General features: G+C 36.1%; 2 protein-coding genes across 10 annotated transcripts in view; one reads left to right on the forward strand and one right to left on the reverse strand.

The window, feature by feature from the left end:
- Positions 1 to 19,021, reverse strand: part of LOC139135273 (synapsin-2-like) — a 105,356-nt gene that overhangs the window by 14,887 nt on the left and 71,448 nt on the right. The window lies entirely within an intron of this gene.
- Positions 1,623 to 12,303, forward strand: LOC139135276 (metalloproteinase inhibitor 2-like). Its single transcript, XM_070702592.1, has 4 exons — positions 1,623 to 2,248; positions 4,663 to 5,148; positions 10,965 to 11,089; positions 11,571 to 12,303. Exons 1-4 carry the CDS (start codon positions 2,125 to 2,127, stop codon positions 11,748 to 11,750), a joined length of 915 nt encoding a protein of 304 aa, XP_070558693.1. The 5' UTR covers positions 1,623 to 2,124; the 3' UTR covers positions 11,751 to 12,303.

Below are 19,021 nucleotides of genomic sequence, written 5' to 3' on the forward strand. Positions count from 1 at the left end.
TCATTTGGCAAGTACTTCCTAATGGCTCAAACTAATATAGTTATATAATTAATCAAACTCAACCAACGATAAGATAACACTCACCATTGAAAAGTTTAATGTCTTCATTACTCTCACAGTTTTTGGCAATATTCAGTTTCTAATACGAAAGTACAACAAAACTTTGCAACGTTTTTGTCCCTCCGAAATTTGGGAACAGATCGGAGAGCTGAAAGATGCATATCAAAGGAAGGCAAAGGGCAAGCCAGCACAGTGTGACAGAATTCCCTAGAACACACACATTGGTGTTACATCAGGTGGTTAATTAATCAGCCATGAAGAAACAACCCCTCTTGGTTTATTAACATTATAGATAATTGCACATCTTGCAAGCCATGCATGTTTCAGTGACATTTAATGGTGTTCATAAGTGTTAGCAAAACTCCTGTTCTATAATTAATATTTACATAGGATTGTTATCAGAATTTGTTTTATCATTTCCACAAAAATAATAATAAAATCAGGAGAAACTAAGTACAGGATTTTATGTAGTTTTTAAGTTACCTTGGCTGGTATTACTTTCAAGTGCCTGCACCAAACTGTAATCCAATTTTGGCTTCCTCTCTATTGGTTGTGGTCTAAAGACTTTAGATACTATCTGGACATTGAAATACACTAATAATACTCGCAAAATGGCAACTTATGCCATTTAATTCTCTTGGCAACTAAATTTACAACAGCGGATATGGTGTGTCATAAGTGATTCTGTGAGTGCACTCTTTATAAGGAAAAAAAGTAGTGTACCAAGATTTGTAAGAGATATGGATGGAAAAAAAAAGCAAAACAGCACAGAATAATGAGGAGATTGACTTTGAAAGTGAAAAGAAAAGTATGTTCTTTGCTCAAAAGTAGAAAAAAAAAATACCAGAGATTATAGTCAACTCTGATTTCCTGTCAAGGTCATACATGGTATGTACGGGCCCTCGGGACATTTCATGGGATGGGCAAAGGTATGACTATGACAACATTTGAAAAATTCTTTTGACTGAAATATATGAGAAATGAAAAAGCCATCTGTTTTGATGAGTTGGTGAAGTTCCATCCACAGTGAGGGCAATTGAAGTAATAAATCAACAAGAGAATGTCATGAGTGATATTTTAACAATGCAGCCACTCGGGTACCACTGAAAACTTTACAATTTTTTACCGATAGCATTCTTATCTCCTTGATATATACCAGCTGACAAGAACAGAGTTCATTGTCAAGTTCAAGTGAAACTGGTGGCACCTTTAAAAGAATTAGGAGTAATTTTGAAGTCCATATGAAGTGCACAGATTTTATATGGGTGCCGGGTATGGCGTTATTTGTGGAGATCAACTTTCAAAACTGACAGTAAACATCTATGCACAGGTATTCACTGCAAAAACCTCTTTTTCATAATCAATTTTCAACAAATGATATTGGCGGTATCTAGCAATTTGAGGCTGAAAAAATAAAAACTCCCTTCTTATTGCTTTCCATCGAAAGTTCTACACTAGGTAGCCTGACCTTGTTTGGATGCAGCAATTTGAATATTCATGAGTTCCGTGGAACCATTTCTTGTTAAGTTGATATCCCATGTGGAACCATGTGACGACATAGCTCAGGGAGCTACAAACAAGGTAAGCCAGTTAGTATGATGTAAACACCCTCAGCACTGATACCGGACGGACAAGAATGTGCGTAGACCAGGGTGGGTTAATGTCGTCACAGATCTAAGGCCATATGATTGGATACATTATACACGCAGTTTCTTCCAGCACTTACACCCCATTGGGAAGACAAGCTCAAGGAGTTCCTGTCCGTCCACCAAATTCAAAGAAAAACTTTCGAAACACCATATCATGGAACAAAAGGACAGGAAGTGAAGAAGACAGGATGGCACTGATTGAAACCAAGCGAGAGAGCATTGTGCAGCAAAACAAACACAGTTTGAACTGAAAAAGGTACAATGGGTTACTGGCGGTGTGGTGTGAGGGGTAGTGATGGATGTTGGCACAGCGCCTCTTCAGCCATAAGTACTGCTCATTAAGTGGCACTAAGCAGCAGAAAGCCAGAGTAGGGTTCACAGAGCAGTAAGCAGCTACACAACACTGAAGACAGACATGGCAAAAGCAGGAACAATGATCTTCATCACTATTCTATACATCTGTTTGGCTGTCAAGTCAGTGTATGGATGCTCTTGTATGCCAAGCCATCCCCAGGACCATTTCTGCAGGGCTGACTTTGGTGAGTCTCTTTCCTAACTTTGTGTTTTTTTTCTGAGTTGCTTGGAGCTTTCTGAGATCTACAGTGATAATTTATATCAAAATTGTTTAATCTGTGTACACAACTCCAAAACAACCTATAAACATCGTGTGTGTACACGCTGTCCGAAAAAAAATTTCTTGGGTGTATCTGATTGAAAGTGGGAATGAGAGGAAAAACTTTGGTTCCCGCATAAGTCTTGTATGAAACTTGAGGTAAATTACAAAAAAGTGGAGAAAACTTCTGAATTTTACTATCTCTCCATTTGATGCTTATCATATGTTATCATATGGGTGACATTCGCTGTCTTGCTGCTATTTTACTAACCCAAGGAGAACATTAAAGGCATAGTAATAACTTTGATAAGTGAGAAACTTGACAAATCTGTAAACATTTAATTACGTAAATGTGGCATGACACGAAGGATGAATTCAATCCAATGCATTATGTAACATATAACAAAATTCTTTCAAATGTTACTGATCCACTGGCCAAAGGTTGAAGGCTAACAATAAGCTGAGGTTAGAGAAATGATTTAACCTTTTGAGCGCCAAAGTCAATTTTTGTCGCCTTTGTAAAATGTACCCCAGTCAATTTTTCTCAAATTTTTTCCAACATTTTGATAAAAAACTGTAGCCCATAAAATTTTATGTCCATTTGATCCAAAATTATAAAAACATTTACGGAAAACTTCATAAAAATCGGTAAAATGTTGCACTCAAATTTTGGTGGGAAAAAATTACAGCACTCAAAGGGTTAAAAAGGGAACAGTCATCTGAAAGAAAAAAATATCATGTCTCTCTTTCCTTCCTTGATCCTGTACCAATAATCTCTTTTAGGTTAAAAATCTGTTAATCAAAGTTTTGAGTCTTTTAAACTGCAATAATTGCACATTTTGTTCAGCAAAAAGCACAATCTTCGAGAAAACAACAATGGCGTTTACAGCATTCTCAGGGATACTACCGTAAAACTTTTTTGTTATTATGGACAAACAAATGTCTCACAGTTAGCGACCATAGATTTTACGAACAGATCCTACACTATAATGAGTCCGTATAAAGGGACAACAGAAAACAGTTTGTGCCCTCCCCCTAAATTTCCTTCTATTGTTTAAATCAAGGTGAAAAGATTTCAAAAGAAAGTTACTCCAATGGTTGAAGGATAAGTATACGTGACATGTCCAGAAGTATTGAAAACCACCGACACAAATTATCAGAAAAAGTGATCGGTATTGTAGACTGTTTCCTGCTGATAATAGAGACTGCTGTACTTACATGGAAAACCAAACCCTACGATTTCCTGGCAAAAACCTCCAAAATTTTTTTATGGGTTATTTTTAGTCTGAATATGTTGAAAGACAAGATGAGTAATAACACTCATTGGGTTTTTTTAAAAAGGTTAGAGTTTTTTTTCAGAAAATGTGACTTTAAAGGAAAGGAGTGATTTCTTGTTAACCTTACCTTCTGTGGCTTTGAACACTTCATGTTTGGGGGGGAGGGGGGACGAGCAAACAGAATCCTACATTTGTATAATCAAATTTGTTGTCAGAATATGATAATGATTATAGAGACTATTTGGTTTGTTAAATGAGTGAGATAATGTTATCAAATAATCTGTAACAATCTTCCGGTGTAGTGTTTTTGTGGCAATCTTGATTCAGTGAACCATAAACACATTATGAAAGTCCATCTTGAACAAATTTAACGGTGCAAGAATTTGCTAGAAGGAAACATGACTGAATCGATGTAGGTCATTTTGAAAAAAAAAAGTTCTGCCGAAAGCGTCACTGGCCTGACCTCAGTTGGCCTTTTCCATGTTATCCTTGTTTACAACCTTTGCAAATTAAATGTATGAGGGTGACCCATTTGTTATTCCATATCACTTTGTACAGCCATCTAGACCCTTAGTAGAGAATCTACCAATGGGTTTACGGGCTGTGTTTGAAACCAACAACTACATTCAAAAAAATCTGGACCCCATTTATTTGCCTTGAGGAAAAAAACTTTGTGTACTTCGCTGGAAAGTTTTCATTTCCGAACACTGTTTACAAATTCTGTGCTTTTATTTCAACCAGGAGGGCCAACGTAACTCTCTCATGGGAAAAAGTCCCTGAAGCATTTGTCATGAAAATATTTGTGAAAGTATGTCCACAGAATGTATACACTACCATGCTGAGGAAAGTCACAAACAACCATGAGATTGTTTTAGACTTTGAGACTTCTGCTGGGAAAACCACAGTATGAATCTAAATTTATTTTCATCTGCCGCCAAAAAATATGAACTTGATAAGTTGTATACTTGGAGAGAGACCTATGCACACACGGAGCTTGTGAATTTGTACACTGTTCTACTTGTATAAAATCTATAAATTGTACTATTTTTCTTATTACCATCAGTTGTCAGAGCCAAAGTTATAGACCATAGATTCATTTATGAAATGGAGGAGCCTGAGGAGCCAACAACTGAACTACCAGACATAGTGCCAACTGACCTGCCAGCAGTGTTACCATCCTCCGATGAGAGTGAGGATAGCATTGATGACATCTTTGAAAAGGAAGATGACAGTAAAGATAGCCTAGAAGACAAGTTGGAGAAAGATGACGAGGAGGAGAAAGAGGAAGATAATATAATCTCCAACGAGATCATCTTTGGGAGGTTTAAGAAGTCCATCATGCCCCTGCCTCCCCTGAGTGAGGTGGAGGATGAAATCTTGGAGGAGGGACCAAGGGAACCGTTGGCACAGGCCTGGAAGGTCAGAATCACCAAAGTCTACAAAGGTCAGGAGTTAGTGATCAGGGATGACCGAGTGGAACTCTTCACGGCTCCTTATGAAGGCCTGTGTGGTGTCTCCTTGGATAAGTCTGTGCACTACGTCTTGTCAGGTGAGTCAGTGTATTTGATAACAATATAGTCCAGTCAATCTACGAGATTTTGGCACCTAACCCACCACAAATTGCAACAGAATTTTTTTCTTCAGAATGCATTTTAGAGAGGTACCCAGAACAACATATTAAAAGTTTACTCGAATCCACCTTGGGGAAATATGCCTAATTTGCATAAATCAAATATGGCGGCCAACTATCCGACAAAATAACATAATTGGCCATATATCACATGTTAAACAAGCTATTTCAGTGATTTCAAAGTCTGACACTAGTAATTTGGCTCGGGGAATCATTTTGGAGGTATAATGTTTCATATAGGCACTTCACTAATTTGCATAATTCCAATATGGCGGCCAGCATTCCTACAAAAGATATTTTCGGTCATATACCACGTATTAAACCAGCTATTTCAGTGATTTCAAAGTTAAAAGTATATTTGTTTGGCATGAACAAACAGTTTTTGAGATGCAATGATTTCCATAGGTACTTCGTTAATTTGCATAAATCCAATATGGTGGTCAACATACCTACAAAGGACATTTACCACGTATTAACCCTTTGAGCGCCGGTCTATTTTTGTTAACTTTATAAAATGTACCACAGTCATTTTACCAGCTATTTTGCCAACATTTTGATAAAAAAATGTAGCTGATGAAAAATGATATCCGTTTGGTCCAAAATTATGAAAAAAACGTACAGAAAAATTCACAGAAATTGGTAAAAATATTGCATTAAAATTTTGATGTAAAAATTACAGCAGTCAAAGGGTTAAACAAGCTGTTTCTATGATTTCAAAGTTAAAAGTGTATTGCATTTGCATGGAAAAACAATTTTTGGCTTGCAATGATTTGCGTTTGCACTTAATTAATTTTCATGAATCCAATAGGGCGGCTAATATACCTACAAAAGACATTTTCTGTCATATATCACGTATTAAACAATCTATTTCAGCCGTTTTGAAGTTTAAAGAAATTTCTTGAGCATAAAGTATCACCTTTAGCGGTTCAATGTTTTTAAAAGACACTCTACCAAATTAATCCCAAATAGCTTCTAATATAATAGGGTTCTGGTAGAGTTTTTAGCAATTATTATTATTATTATTAATTAATAATAATAATAATTGCTAAAAAAGGAGTATCAAGAAAAAAACTGTTAAGAAGGTACTGCACCCAACAAAGCGTATTGTGCTCCAAACGAAAATTGCAAATATTCATCCAATTTTGATTAATTTGTTAACCCAAGATTAAAAATTGGTCAGGTCCACCTTTTAGCTTGGCAAGCAGTCGTAAGTTGCATGATATAGAAGTGTTAATGTATACAAATGTATTCACCCGATTTCCTGCTTCCCTTTTATCCCAATTTCAAGATTTCCAAAGCATTTAACTCCAGTCTGGCTGGGTCAAACTTTCTGAAATTTTCACATCATATTCTTTATATGCTATATAACAAAACAACTATTTTGTTTTGCCATAAAATTCTTACATTTTGAATAAGAGGCATTTTTATTTTGCTAATCATGATTTTAAGAACTTTTTTGAATGTCAGTCTTTCAACCCATGCCATATTAGAATGAGGATAGATAATGAAAAATAAAATTGTCGTTTTTTCTACATATACTCTTGTTTCAAGTGAAGTATTACATTTTACAAAGTAGTTTCTATGGGTTTCCTTGTCATCTTAGACAAGAAATATTCCTTTGAAAAAAGTGTGTTGGCAACGCGCAGCTCCATCTTATGTCCTTGAACATTTATTTTTAAAAATGTGGAAAATATACTATAAATTTACTTACAATAACGATCCATTTAAGAATAAAAGTTTATTTTACTAGGTGTCTATGATACCTGAATTTGTTAACATGCTCCATTAACATATTGCATTTTGAAAAGAGTGTTAAAGGCGCCCTTCTCAATCCCAGGTTCTCGCATTAGCGAATGTGTCAATAGCCTATTAACAGTTTGTTATTCTTTGTTTTCTATTGAATATTTCATCAAGTAACTGATATTTATATTAGATAAATCTGATAATTGAGTGGGGGCTTTAAAGTGAATTTGGTAAAATTACATATCTGACTTCCGAACGGATTAAAATACGTATATGTTGATGTGCTTTTACTATTGAGGTGTAAGAGAGTCATGCAAATTAAATTATTTTGTGATTTTTCTATATATGACAACCGTTAATGATTGTTAGTCATCTAATAATAATCTCTCTCTCTCTCTGAATATAACATTAGATTCTTCTGTGTACGGCATTATTTGTGATTTTTATAGATGTTTTATAGTCTACAGTGTCAAAAGATGTAATCTTTAATGTTTACTGTTTTAAAAAAGTCGTGTACAAAATGCTTAGTTTTTAATTTAGACTGAGCCCCCTTCTTATGGACGAGTGCATCTTTGTACATCCCCCAAGATGATAGGCAAGAATTCATCACATATAACAGCAAAAATACAATAAAAATAAACACAACAAAAATAATAATAAAAATGCAGAAACAAAAAATAGTGTGATCAAAAATAACAAATGACACAATACAGACAAATTAAAACTTAGCTCTGTTGCCAAACAATGTCAGACTCTTAAAAACTTGATCAACATGCAAACTCACAAAAATTGAAAACAGCATGCTTAGCGAAGGTTTAACATTAATTCAAACAACTCATTAGCCCAACAGAATCCAACTGTTACACGATACAAACATGTACATCTGGAAAAATGACACTTGGAAAAACGACTCTGGTGTACTTGTTTTTTAGCTTTGTTGTGTTTATTGTATTTTTGCTGTTAAGTTTAATGACTTCTTGCTTATCATCAGGGGGGGGGGGCTTATAAAGATGCGCCCATCGATAAGAAAGGGGTTCAATCTAAATTAAAAACTTAAGATGTTGAACACGTCTTTTTTAACAGTAAACATTAGAGATTACATTTTTTGACACTGTACAGTGTTAAACACCCATACGAATTACAAAAATGCCGTACACAGATGAACCCAATGTTATAATCAGAAAGAGAATATATTATTTAGAAGACTAACAATCATTAACAGTCATATATATATAGAAAAATCAAAATTTTAAAATTAAATGTCCAAGGACAACAGTTTCTTCTCGATAGATTCCTAGTGCTAAAACCTATATCAAACCCTTATTTATATTGAAGCTATTAAGAAATGGGCATAAATATGGCAGCCATATTTAATTTATGCAAACTATCAAAGGGCCTTTGTGAAAATTGAACCACTGAAAGTGTTTCTTCATGTACAAGAAAAATATTAAAACTTTAAAATCACTGAAATAGCTTGTTTAATGTGTGGTATATGACCGACAATGTCCTTTGTAGGAATGTTGGCCACCATATTGGATTTATGCAAATTAATAAAGTGCCCATGCATATTATTGCATCTCCAAAATCGTTTGTTCATGCCATATAAATATACCTTTAACTTTGAAATCACTGAAATTGCTTGTTTAATACATGGTATATGACCAAAAATGTATTTTGTAGGAATGTTGGCCGCCATATTGGAATTATGCAAATTAGTGAAGTGCCTATATGAAACATTATACCTCCAAAATGATTCCCCGAGCCAAATTACTAGTGTCAGACGTTGAAATCACTGAAATAGTTTGTTTAACATGTGATATATGGCCAATTATGTTATTTTGTCCGATGGTTGGCCGCCATATTTGATTTATGCAAATTAGGCATATTTCCCCAAGGTGGATTCGAGTAAACTTTTAATATGTTGTTCTGGGTACCTCTCTAAAATGCATTCTGAAGAAAAAAATTCTGTTGCAATTTGTGGTGGGTCTAACCCTATTTTGACTGGACTAATATTGTAGTTGATGATGTTGTATAGTACCTTATTTTAATTCACATTGACAGTGCCTGATTGGGATGCCAAATACAACATTTCCATACCATAGGCTGAGGTTGACGCATTGTCAGAGCACTGGTTGACTCATTGATTTTCGGTACACACCAACAATTGGTCTGATCTCTACCAAATCTGCCTGTGGACCAAGAAATCTATGCATCAAGGCTCTGCTGATCAGTGTAACGTGCTTCTTGAGTAGTACAAAATTAACATACAGAGAGGCAAAGGGGCAGTGACTTTGTCCTATTGTTGTGCCAGACCCTGTACAAGATGGGTGGGCTATGTTTTCACAGGGAACAAATGCATGGCTATGGAGCTGTTTAGCTTGCATCTTGTCATTCCCATACACGTCCTAGAATATTAGAACTCATTCTTCACTTGGCCACTCACAGACAGAAGAAAAAAGGATTTAGTCTACAGCCTGCCCTTTATACTCATCATTTTAGCACTTTCAAGAAGTATTTATCTCTTTAAAATTTTTGTGAACACTTTCCAGATTGTTTTGGACATAAACAGATATCAAAATTACAGATGTGGAAAATTAGATTTTATTTTGACCCATGTGACAAAAGATCTTTTCAGCATATATTGCGATAGAAATTAGTCAAAAACATCCAGATATCTGTAAACACAGCAATCTTACTGCTGACAGTTTACTCCTGAATGAAGCAGTGCTCCTCGAATGATATATATTCATACAGCTAAAGTTTAGCAATATTACATATGGGATAGTTTATTGGTGTCAACTTTACTGCCCATCCCATGGAAAATCCACACGCCCACTACATGCCATCCAAGTGAGCAGCACAGATTTGAGAAAACTAGACAGACAACTTGTGCTATTTTTGAAGCCTTTAGAAAAAGAGACAATTCAAACCATTTTGTCTGCCACAAAGCAGCACTGTCATGTTTATAACATAAAGAAAGTGGCCGCACTAGTCATTGGGATTCACTGGGACACTCCACCCCTTCTAACTCATGGGCACTCTCTTTTATATCGGGAATTGTAAACATGTAAAGGATTCTATTGTTGACTGTATACCGTCCAGAAAGCTTGTGAAGATTTCCCTTTCAAATACAGGCTTTTGTAATGCATAGCTCTTGGAAAAAAGAGACGTAGTCGTCTCTTACAGCAAAAAAAACCTGCTGACACGAGTTTCCTGTCCGGGTTTTGGAAATACTCCAGAAATAAAACTTGAAAAAAAGCCTTTTCGACACTGAACATAAAAGATACTACATACGACATTGTATACAGGGCAGTCAAGTAACATTTCCGGAATTGCTCCCATTCACTCTATTTCTATTTTGAATTGGGTCTGAGACATATCAAGTATTTGCTATCAATCAGCTACACATGGCAGTTTGATAATTCTGTTTACATATCCCAATATAATATCGTATAATAAAATATCGAATTTTGACCACTTTCTGAGATGACTGAACTGCACTGTTGCACCTGTTTTGGACATCCTACATGTACACACCCAATAAGTTAACATGCTTCTTCAAAGTTTTATTTTCATAAATGTTTGGTTTCCGGTGTAGCCAATTGCACATATATCACAGTTGTTTCAGTGACTCAGAATGGTAACAAAGTTGTGTACTTTGACTTCTTGCTCAATCTTCACAACCTTAAAACCATTCAGTATAGAATCTGAGAAAGTGATTTTCCTTTCCAAAACGGTACACCAAGCAAAATTAGAATTTTAGACTCATGAAATCAAACATTGCTAATCTATTTTTTATTTGCTTTTTACAATGTGTTCAGATCCGGCAACCGCAATCAGGAACTAATTGTATACAGGAACAGCATTTGAAGTACAATTAAAAGTAGAACTGACATATGAATGCATATTATTACCAATGAAAATATATTCATTGACAAATGACAAACAAACTGAAAATGAATTGAACAACAAATTCTTCTGTCTCACTTCAGGTACATACTATGATGGCAAACTGAGGATCAATTCGTGCGGTTTGAGTATGAACTACGACAAACTGACTTCTAGGCTGAGACAAGGCCTGGGCCATGGCTACAGCACAGCTTGTTCTGAATGTCGGGTAAGTCAAGTACTAGTCAAATGTTCTCAGAGGGTGTCTGCATGTTAGGAATGCATAATTTCAAATCTTCTTGGCTTCAAAAGTTGTGGTTACTTTTCATGTCAGCATGAACACACAGTACGTACCGGTATATAACAGTTGAAGAACTCAGTTAAAATAAACTATATACTACTGTGGACTTTTGAAGTTGAGTAGGTGCAAATATTTGACGTAGGCATATACTAATATTTGAACAGGAATATCAAACTTTTTAACAGCCTAAAGAAAATAGCCATCATGATTCAAAATATGCATTCTTTGCAAGTTTTTTAACATAATAATATAGAACTGTTGACGTACCCAGTAAAACAATGTGCCAATTGTCATTCCATGGATTGATAATTTGAACTTTTGGGATTTACAATAATCTAATTTGTACTTTTGGGATAATCTACCTGTGCTACTGATATGAAAATTAATATTATTTTTTTCCTATTTTCAGATTGCGCCTTGTTTTGGTTTGTGTCGTGAGACAGTCGACACATGCTCATGGAAACCGTTCGGACAGTTACCCGACTGTGAGGGTCTCTACTCAAGATGCGTTCGACGTAAGAGTGGTGAATGTGGCTGGCATAAAAACAAAAACTACAAGAGTTGTGACGCCATCAGGAGAGGCGAATAGTGTTATTGACCAATCCCCTTGGGGGGTCATCAGTTGGGTTTTGTTTTCTGCAGATTTTTGGAAGCTGTGATCCAATCCTATTCATGGACATAGTGGTGACAAAAATATATCAGAAGACAAATCAACCAATCAGATTTGTGGAATCTAGTGATGTCACTAGAAGTCATGAAAAACAAATCAGATAGACTTTTGGACAATTTCTCACCACCTTCAACACCACATTTCTATTTACTTGGACTCTTGATTCCTGTTCATGAGTTTTTGAATTCACCAACTTTATGAATACAAAAATTCAGAAAACATGGAACAAGGATAGAAAATATAATATATATATAATGTGTATATGTGTAGCATAGTTTACAAAATGAAAATGGTTGAAACTACTGGTTCACCCTTTTCTGTTTATTTTGCAAAATTTCTCTTCCTGATTTGAATTACAAGATGGACTATATTTGTTTTTGACTTTTCAGGGAAAAACAAAATCATGATCTGTAGATATATTGTAGTTTTTAATAAAAATGAACCTTAATCAGACCATCAGTATTGTACACAAGAGCATGTGTGTGTTGTCACTTGTTTTGGATGTCCTGAATCACATTCATTGTCATCAATATGAACTGTCCTTTACATCAATATGAACTGTCCTTTACATCAATATGAACTGTCCTTTATCAAAAATCACCCAAGATTGTGTTCCTGGTTTCTGCTGTATAATTCATTCAAACTTTACATCATATATATATGACCACTGTATTTTATATATTTAGTTTGAGTATTTTCAGAGGAAAGCTTTGCCGCTTTTGTTAATGCATCAAGTCTGATGCTACATGGTTTATTAGTCCCCACGGACACCGTCCGGGGGGGACTTATAGGTTTGGTCATGTCCGTGCGTGCGTCCGTGCGTGCGTGCGTGCGTGCGTGCGTCCGTCCGTTCACGCAGATATCTCTGAGATGCCTGGAGCGATTTCATTCAAACTTGATAGAAGGATTACTTCATATGGCATACAGATGCACGTCAATTTGTTTTGTGATACGATCCAATATGGCCGCCAGGCGGCCATTTTATTACGATTTTTTCATGTACAGAGCCATAACTCAGGCATGTTCCAACCGATTTTATTCAAAGTTGGTACAAGGACATTGACCAATGTCATACAGATGCACGTCAATTTGTTTTGTGATACGATCCAATATGGCCGCCAGGCGGCCATTTTATTACGATTTTTTCATGTACAGAGCCATTACTCAGGCATGTTTCGACGGATTTTATTCAGAGTTGGTACAAGGACATTGACCAATGTCATAGATATGCACATCAATTTGTTTTGTGATACGATCCAATATGGCCGCCAGGCGGCCATTTTATTACGATTTTTTCATGTACAGAGCCATTACTCAGGCATGTTTTGACCGATTTTATTCAGAGTTGGTACAAGGACATTGACCATGTCATAGATATGCACATCAATTTGTTTTGTGATACGATTCAATTTGGCCGCCAGGTGGCCATTTTATTACGATTTTTTCATGTACAGAGCCATAACTCAGGCACGTTTCAACCGATTTTATTCAAAGTTGGTACAAGCTTATTGACAAATGTCATAGCTGTGCACGGCAATTTGTTTTGTGATACGATCCAATATGGCCGCTGTGCGGCCATTTTATTACGATTTTTCATGTACAGAGCCATAACTCAGGCATATCTCAACCGATTTTATTCAAAGTTGGTACAAGGACATTGACCTATGTCATACATATGCACGTCAATCTGTTTTGTGATACGATCCAATATGGCCGCCAGGCGGCCATTTTATTACGATTTTTCATGTACAGAGCCATTTCTCAGGCATATCCGCATGTTTTGACCAATTTTATTCAAAGTTGGTACAAGGACATCGACCAATGTCATAGCTATGCACATCAATTTGTTTTGTGATGCGATCCAATATGGCCGCTGTGCGACCATTTTGTTACGATTTTTTTCATGTCCTGAACCATAACTCAGACATGTATCAAGCGAATTCATTCAAAAGTATTTTTATCACAGACCTAATGAAGAGGACTCTATCCTCTTTGAGGACCTGTAATCAAAGTACCGATTAACAAGTGGGGACTGTGTCATCAACGATGACTTGTTGATAACAGTATGGTTTATTTTCAATGACAAACGTGAAATATTGACTTCCGCTCATGTGAAAAAATGTCATACAGTAACTTGTGTTGGAGAGTTTTCTGGTTTGGGGCAGGCTGTTTCATAACAGGGATGAAAAAGTCCATGGATTATTTTGATTCTTTTTCAGACCTGTATCAGGTTTAATAGATTTGTCTCTATTCTTCCCATGACTGTTTTGAATCTCCATCACACAGTTATTACAACATTCACTGTTTTGTCAAATTACCCACACTGCATACTTTCTGGTCCCAGGGAAAAATCTTGCCTCCCCTCCCTTCCCAAATGTTGGGACACTGCATTTGCTTGTTTCTGATGTTTGTTTAAGACATTGGCACTCCATGGGGAGCTGTTTCTGGTTAACCATGTGTCCTTATTCAACAGCAGGCTCCAACAATTCCAAGGTTTTATAACGTAGACGACTTCAGATTGACATTTACTGAATGTATAAAATTCCTGGACTTGAATATACCAAAGTATTGAAAAACCCTTTGTCCCTGTTTGATTAAAAGTATGCTTACATGCAACGCTGTATTTATTTTTGACGTACAAACTTCACTGTTTAAAAATGATCATCGTGAAATCATGGCAGACTGTTGAAATTTCTGTGAAATTCTTCAGTAAAATTTGAGTTTTCAAACACTTGTTGATGAAAATAACTTGACATGTTTCTGCAGCCTATGTTGGACATAATTGTTGAGTGGATGGTGTGGACGCAATACAATTTCAATGTAAAGGAAAGTTCATAGTTTTGTATGGCATTGAGTGTAAAAGGCTCAGTGTAATCTTCAGGACAGCTTTTTCAACTTGTCATCACTTGGGAAAGAACTTTTTTCTTCTTAGATTTGTTTTTTTCTTTGTGGTGTACATCTCTCAGATTTTTCTGAAAAGTGTATCATCCGTTTGAAATTCATTTGAGTACAAATAAAGGAAATTCCTTTCATATTTATGGTGAACTGTTACCACTTTGTTATTATTAAAATAGATTTGGTTGGCAGATGACCTATGGGTCAATGCAATACACCAGTTGTACGGAACTAAGTGACCTAACACATAAAAGCTGTGACTGAGACTGAGAAAAGGGACCACAGAAGTGATATGACACGGGTCCAGGGACCACTATATTCTAAAAAGATTTCTTCTATGAATAAAATAGCATGAGAAATCCTTGGGAAAATTTCAATCTTAGCAGGTAGGCAAGCTGGTAGGAAGGGGACTTTGTTTGGGGTTTACCAACTTGGAGGGCAATTCACACAGCAGGGAGAGAGCAGAGGGCTTGAGCTTTCATGGTGGAAAGATGGCAGTCCTGAGGTCTTGTAGGGGAATTACAGAGTTTTTAGTATGAGGAAAATTCTGAATAGAGAAGAAAATTAGCAGGTGAGAGGGGTAATTTTTTCAATTGCTAGGGAGAGGTAAGTTGCAAATGGTGTTTACTTTAACCTCTAAATTTTAACCCTTTGAGTGCTGTAATTTTTTCCCACCAAAATTTTAGTGCAACATTTTACAAATTTTTCTGAATTTTTCTGTAATTTTTGTATAATTTTGGACCAAATGGCTATCACATTTCATTGGCTACAGTTTCTTATCAAAATGTTGGCAAAAATCTGAAAAAAATTGACCGGGGTACATTTTATACAGGCAGCAAAAATTGACTTTGGTGCTCAAAGTGTTAATGTCAAGCAAAATACCACAGAAGGGCATCCCAGATTACAATATCTCAGAATTAGCTTGACTGCCCCTTGAAATAGGTAAACAGGTCAATGTTCTACAGGTCTTGGCTTTTCCTACATACATTCCATGTGAACATCTGTCTGTCAGCTCCTTTCAACCACTGAAACTACAGAAGGGGTCCTGGACAAATGTGTAGTCTGTATTAGTTACATGGTACGTTACTACAGATTGCAGAACATAGTCAAAAGCATTCCTGTTATTAGTCATTTTCCCATGGTACCTGGAGACACAATTTTTTGTGGTCATACACATAATTCACGTCTGGAGTTTTTGCAGAATGAATCAGTCTTGATGAATCAGAATTACATGGAGGTTACTCTGGAATTTGGCGTATTTATTGCGGTAAAATGATAGGGTACATCACCTTTGATGATGTCATCATTCCCATCTATTCCTAGCAGCCAATGAATCAAAGTATGCTCTGTTGCACTTGTTCACTTCATTGCCAGTACCTATTGTGTGCCTTGCTAACAAGATGAGATCTAAGATCCTGTCCTTGCAGATGTTGCTAAGGGATGGATCATTAGACTTTGGAGGGGGGGACAGTCACAATAAGGACATGCACATTATTGTCTGTATTAGAAGATTTGAACAATTTTTTCAGAGTTGGCACAGCGTGCCTACAAATTGTCTACCTGGAATTTAAAACAGTTTTCAGCTGCCTGTGTTGTGAATATTTTTTTTTTCTTGTGAAAGTAGCAAAACTGCTGAAACTTTTTTAACGCAAATTTATGCTCGACTTATTTTTTTTCAGTTTTGACTGCTCCCTTCCTAGATATAATGGTAAACCCGTTCCCATAGATAAAGTGGAATTGTCATGAACTTTGATTGTAGTTCAAGTGACATTTTATTGCTCATATTAGACAGTTTTGGGCCTAGGCAATGGGAAGTGTAAAAGTGCAAATAAGAGAGAGAGAGAGAGAGAGAGAGAGAGAGAGAGAGAGAGTTGCAAACACCAGGGGTTGATGGATTGCGAAGATGAGAACCACGTGTACGCTTGATTTATTCCGGTAATCTTATACAGCTACTGGATTTTGCTAAATGTACTATATGCCGAAAGGCCAAAGTATGCCAAATGTGCAGACTGACCACAAACCACGGTCTTGTCGTGTGATACCTGACCAGTCGCATAGAAATTCAAAGGAAGTCCCCGGGACTCCAAAGTGTAGTGTCTGGAAACGATGTGTCCGGTCACTGAAAAGTAAGCTATTGGCAGAATATCAACAATTTATATGGATGCTTTGGTCATGCACTGTAGACTCAACAACTGCAGCTACAATGTATGGTATGTAAAACAACCTTAGTCATACAGACTTACACTCACCAAATAGAAGAAAAAACTTCTCATGTTTCTACCCGCATGGAACTTTATAATTCAAGCATAAGATGTGAGCAATCGCAGTAAAACATGAGTCTGGTACGGCTGAAATGACAGTAAGCATGGTCAAAGTTTTTGAATTCAACCATCGGCGAGTTAGTCTTCGGTACGATGCAGTTGAAATATATCAACTGGTGTTGATTTGCATCAACACATTTTTGAAATTTCAAAAAGGTTTATTTTGACAGTAACAAGAATAAGCACAACTGTGTATGTTACTCAAAGCCACTTCATGGCATTAAGCACTGCAGTAAATCCTGCGCTCAGCAGCAAAATATAACAGTAACATGGGTATAAAGTTTATTCAACAATTGATGCAGTGTGTACATATGTACAGCTGTTGGTTTATCTATTATGACTTTTGCCAGATGACTAATTCTGCTATCTGCTGATGTATATTACAAAGACAATGAAATGATGCACTTTTCTCCATCGGTGCCCTTATCACCTTTTGCCTCTGACCTTGTCATCTTTGACCTCTGACCTTCTCTCCCATTAATTCTTTCCTTGATTGTTGGGCAAGGATGAATTTCTCTTGACATCTTCCCACTTTTTGAGAAGATATGCATCAACAGAAACGCCCAAAAATATGTACTTTTTGACCAGAATGGCCAGGGTATGTTTGATGAGAACATATTTTCATCTTCCTTCACATTATGGAACACAAATTAAATTTTATATCACATTGCTATGTGTGCACTCCATAAAAAGTTTTTACAAGAAAACTATATATTTTTACCTCTTATTCCATGATGACAGGTAAGTATTTTGAATATTTTCCTGTACTTTAACCTTTTGACTCAACACGTATTGTGCTTTACAATCATGATACAAAATGTAGAATTTATTATGTCATTTTACTGTTGCAGAAATGAATGACTTTTGACTGGTTTTATGTACTGTGACTATGGTTGTGTGGCCTGCTTAAAATACAGCAACTTTACAGCCTTACCTTTGGTAAAGTTACTTGTAAATTTACCTGTGAATTCAATGATTTTTCAAATTGGAAATAGTAATTTGTATCTGTATAGTAATAGTTGAAGCACAGTCCCTCCACGGGACTGTGGTTGAAGTGAGCAAGTGCATATAAACATGTATTGGTCTGAACAATTTCAACTTGAGAAATCTGTAAGAACTTATGTAAATGTTTGTGGAATAAATATTTAACTGTCCTATTGAACAAATTTCCAAAAGTAAACCTTCATTGTACCATTATTACCTGAAGGTACAGAACAGAAGGCAATAGTAGGTTGGAACAGCCAACCCAGTGTGGGATACCTCGCAGGCGGTAAATTTAATACATGTAACATGAGCAAAATACCGACTGAAAACAAACTGTTGAATTTTATTTTGGGTCATTTTGATTACTGTAAGAACTTACAAAGTGGTCTACTTTGACAGGCTGTAACTTGACAACTTTCGGCCAGTAAAGACACTGAGAAGGTCACGCAGAGTCAATGACCTCTGCAGGTTGCACTGTACTACCAAGATATTTCCATATAATCCTATTGTTTGTGAAGAATAAGTGTTTCCTTTTAATAAAAAGGGTGGCAAAATATCAAAGGAGTTAAGCTGGAAGGGATCACAAGATATTACTGGCAACACCAGGAATTTAATGGCACCAGGAATTTAATTAGCTGAACCAATATAACGGCTTCATGGAGATGTTGAAATATTTCACGTATTCAAATATCACTGAAAGTGAAGTATTGATGCTTTTTCGTTTACGTGATATTTCTGTGATTTATTTTACAAGAATTAGATATCTACTTTAATCAGTTTTAAAGACACACCATTTGATACCTTTCAAATCTGCTGCCACAGGATCATGTTTTTGATCCAAGCTACGCTATGAGAAAGTCTGGTGGCAAAATTTCAACTTTTTTTTAGGTTTCCATTTTACATGGCCATTCTTTCGCAACAGAGTCTGAACAGTAGGTTAATGGGATACGCAAGAATTTACAATAACTTCCCATGCAACTATAGACCCTA

The sequence above is a fragment of the Ptychodera flava genome, chromosome 6, assembly GCF_041260155.1.
Source record: "Ptychodera flava strain L36383 chromosome 6, AS_Pfla_20210202, whole genome shotgun sequence".
NCBI lineage: Eukaryota > Metazoa > Hemichordata > Enteropneusta > Ptychoderidae > Ptychodera > Ptychodera flava.

What these genes read in the sequence shown, in the direction of transcription:
- LOC139135276 (XM_070702592.1), top strand. Translation starts at nt 2,125, where the DNA reads ATGGCAAAAGCAGGAACAATGATCTTCATCACTATTCTATACATCTGT. An exon ending in TTTCTGCAGGGCTGACTTTG is followed by an intron (nt 2,249 to 4,662) that starts GTGAGTCTCTTT and finishes TATTACCATCAG; the next exon opens with TTGTCAGAGCCAAAGTTATA. An exon ending in CAGCTTGTTCTGAATGTCGG is followed by an intron (nt 11,090 to 11,570) that starts GTAAGTCAAGTA and finishes TCCTATTTTCAG; the next exon opens with ATTGCGCCTTGTTTTGGTTT.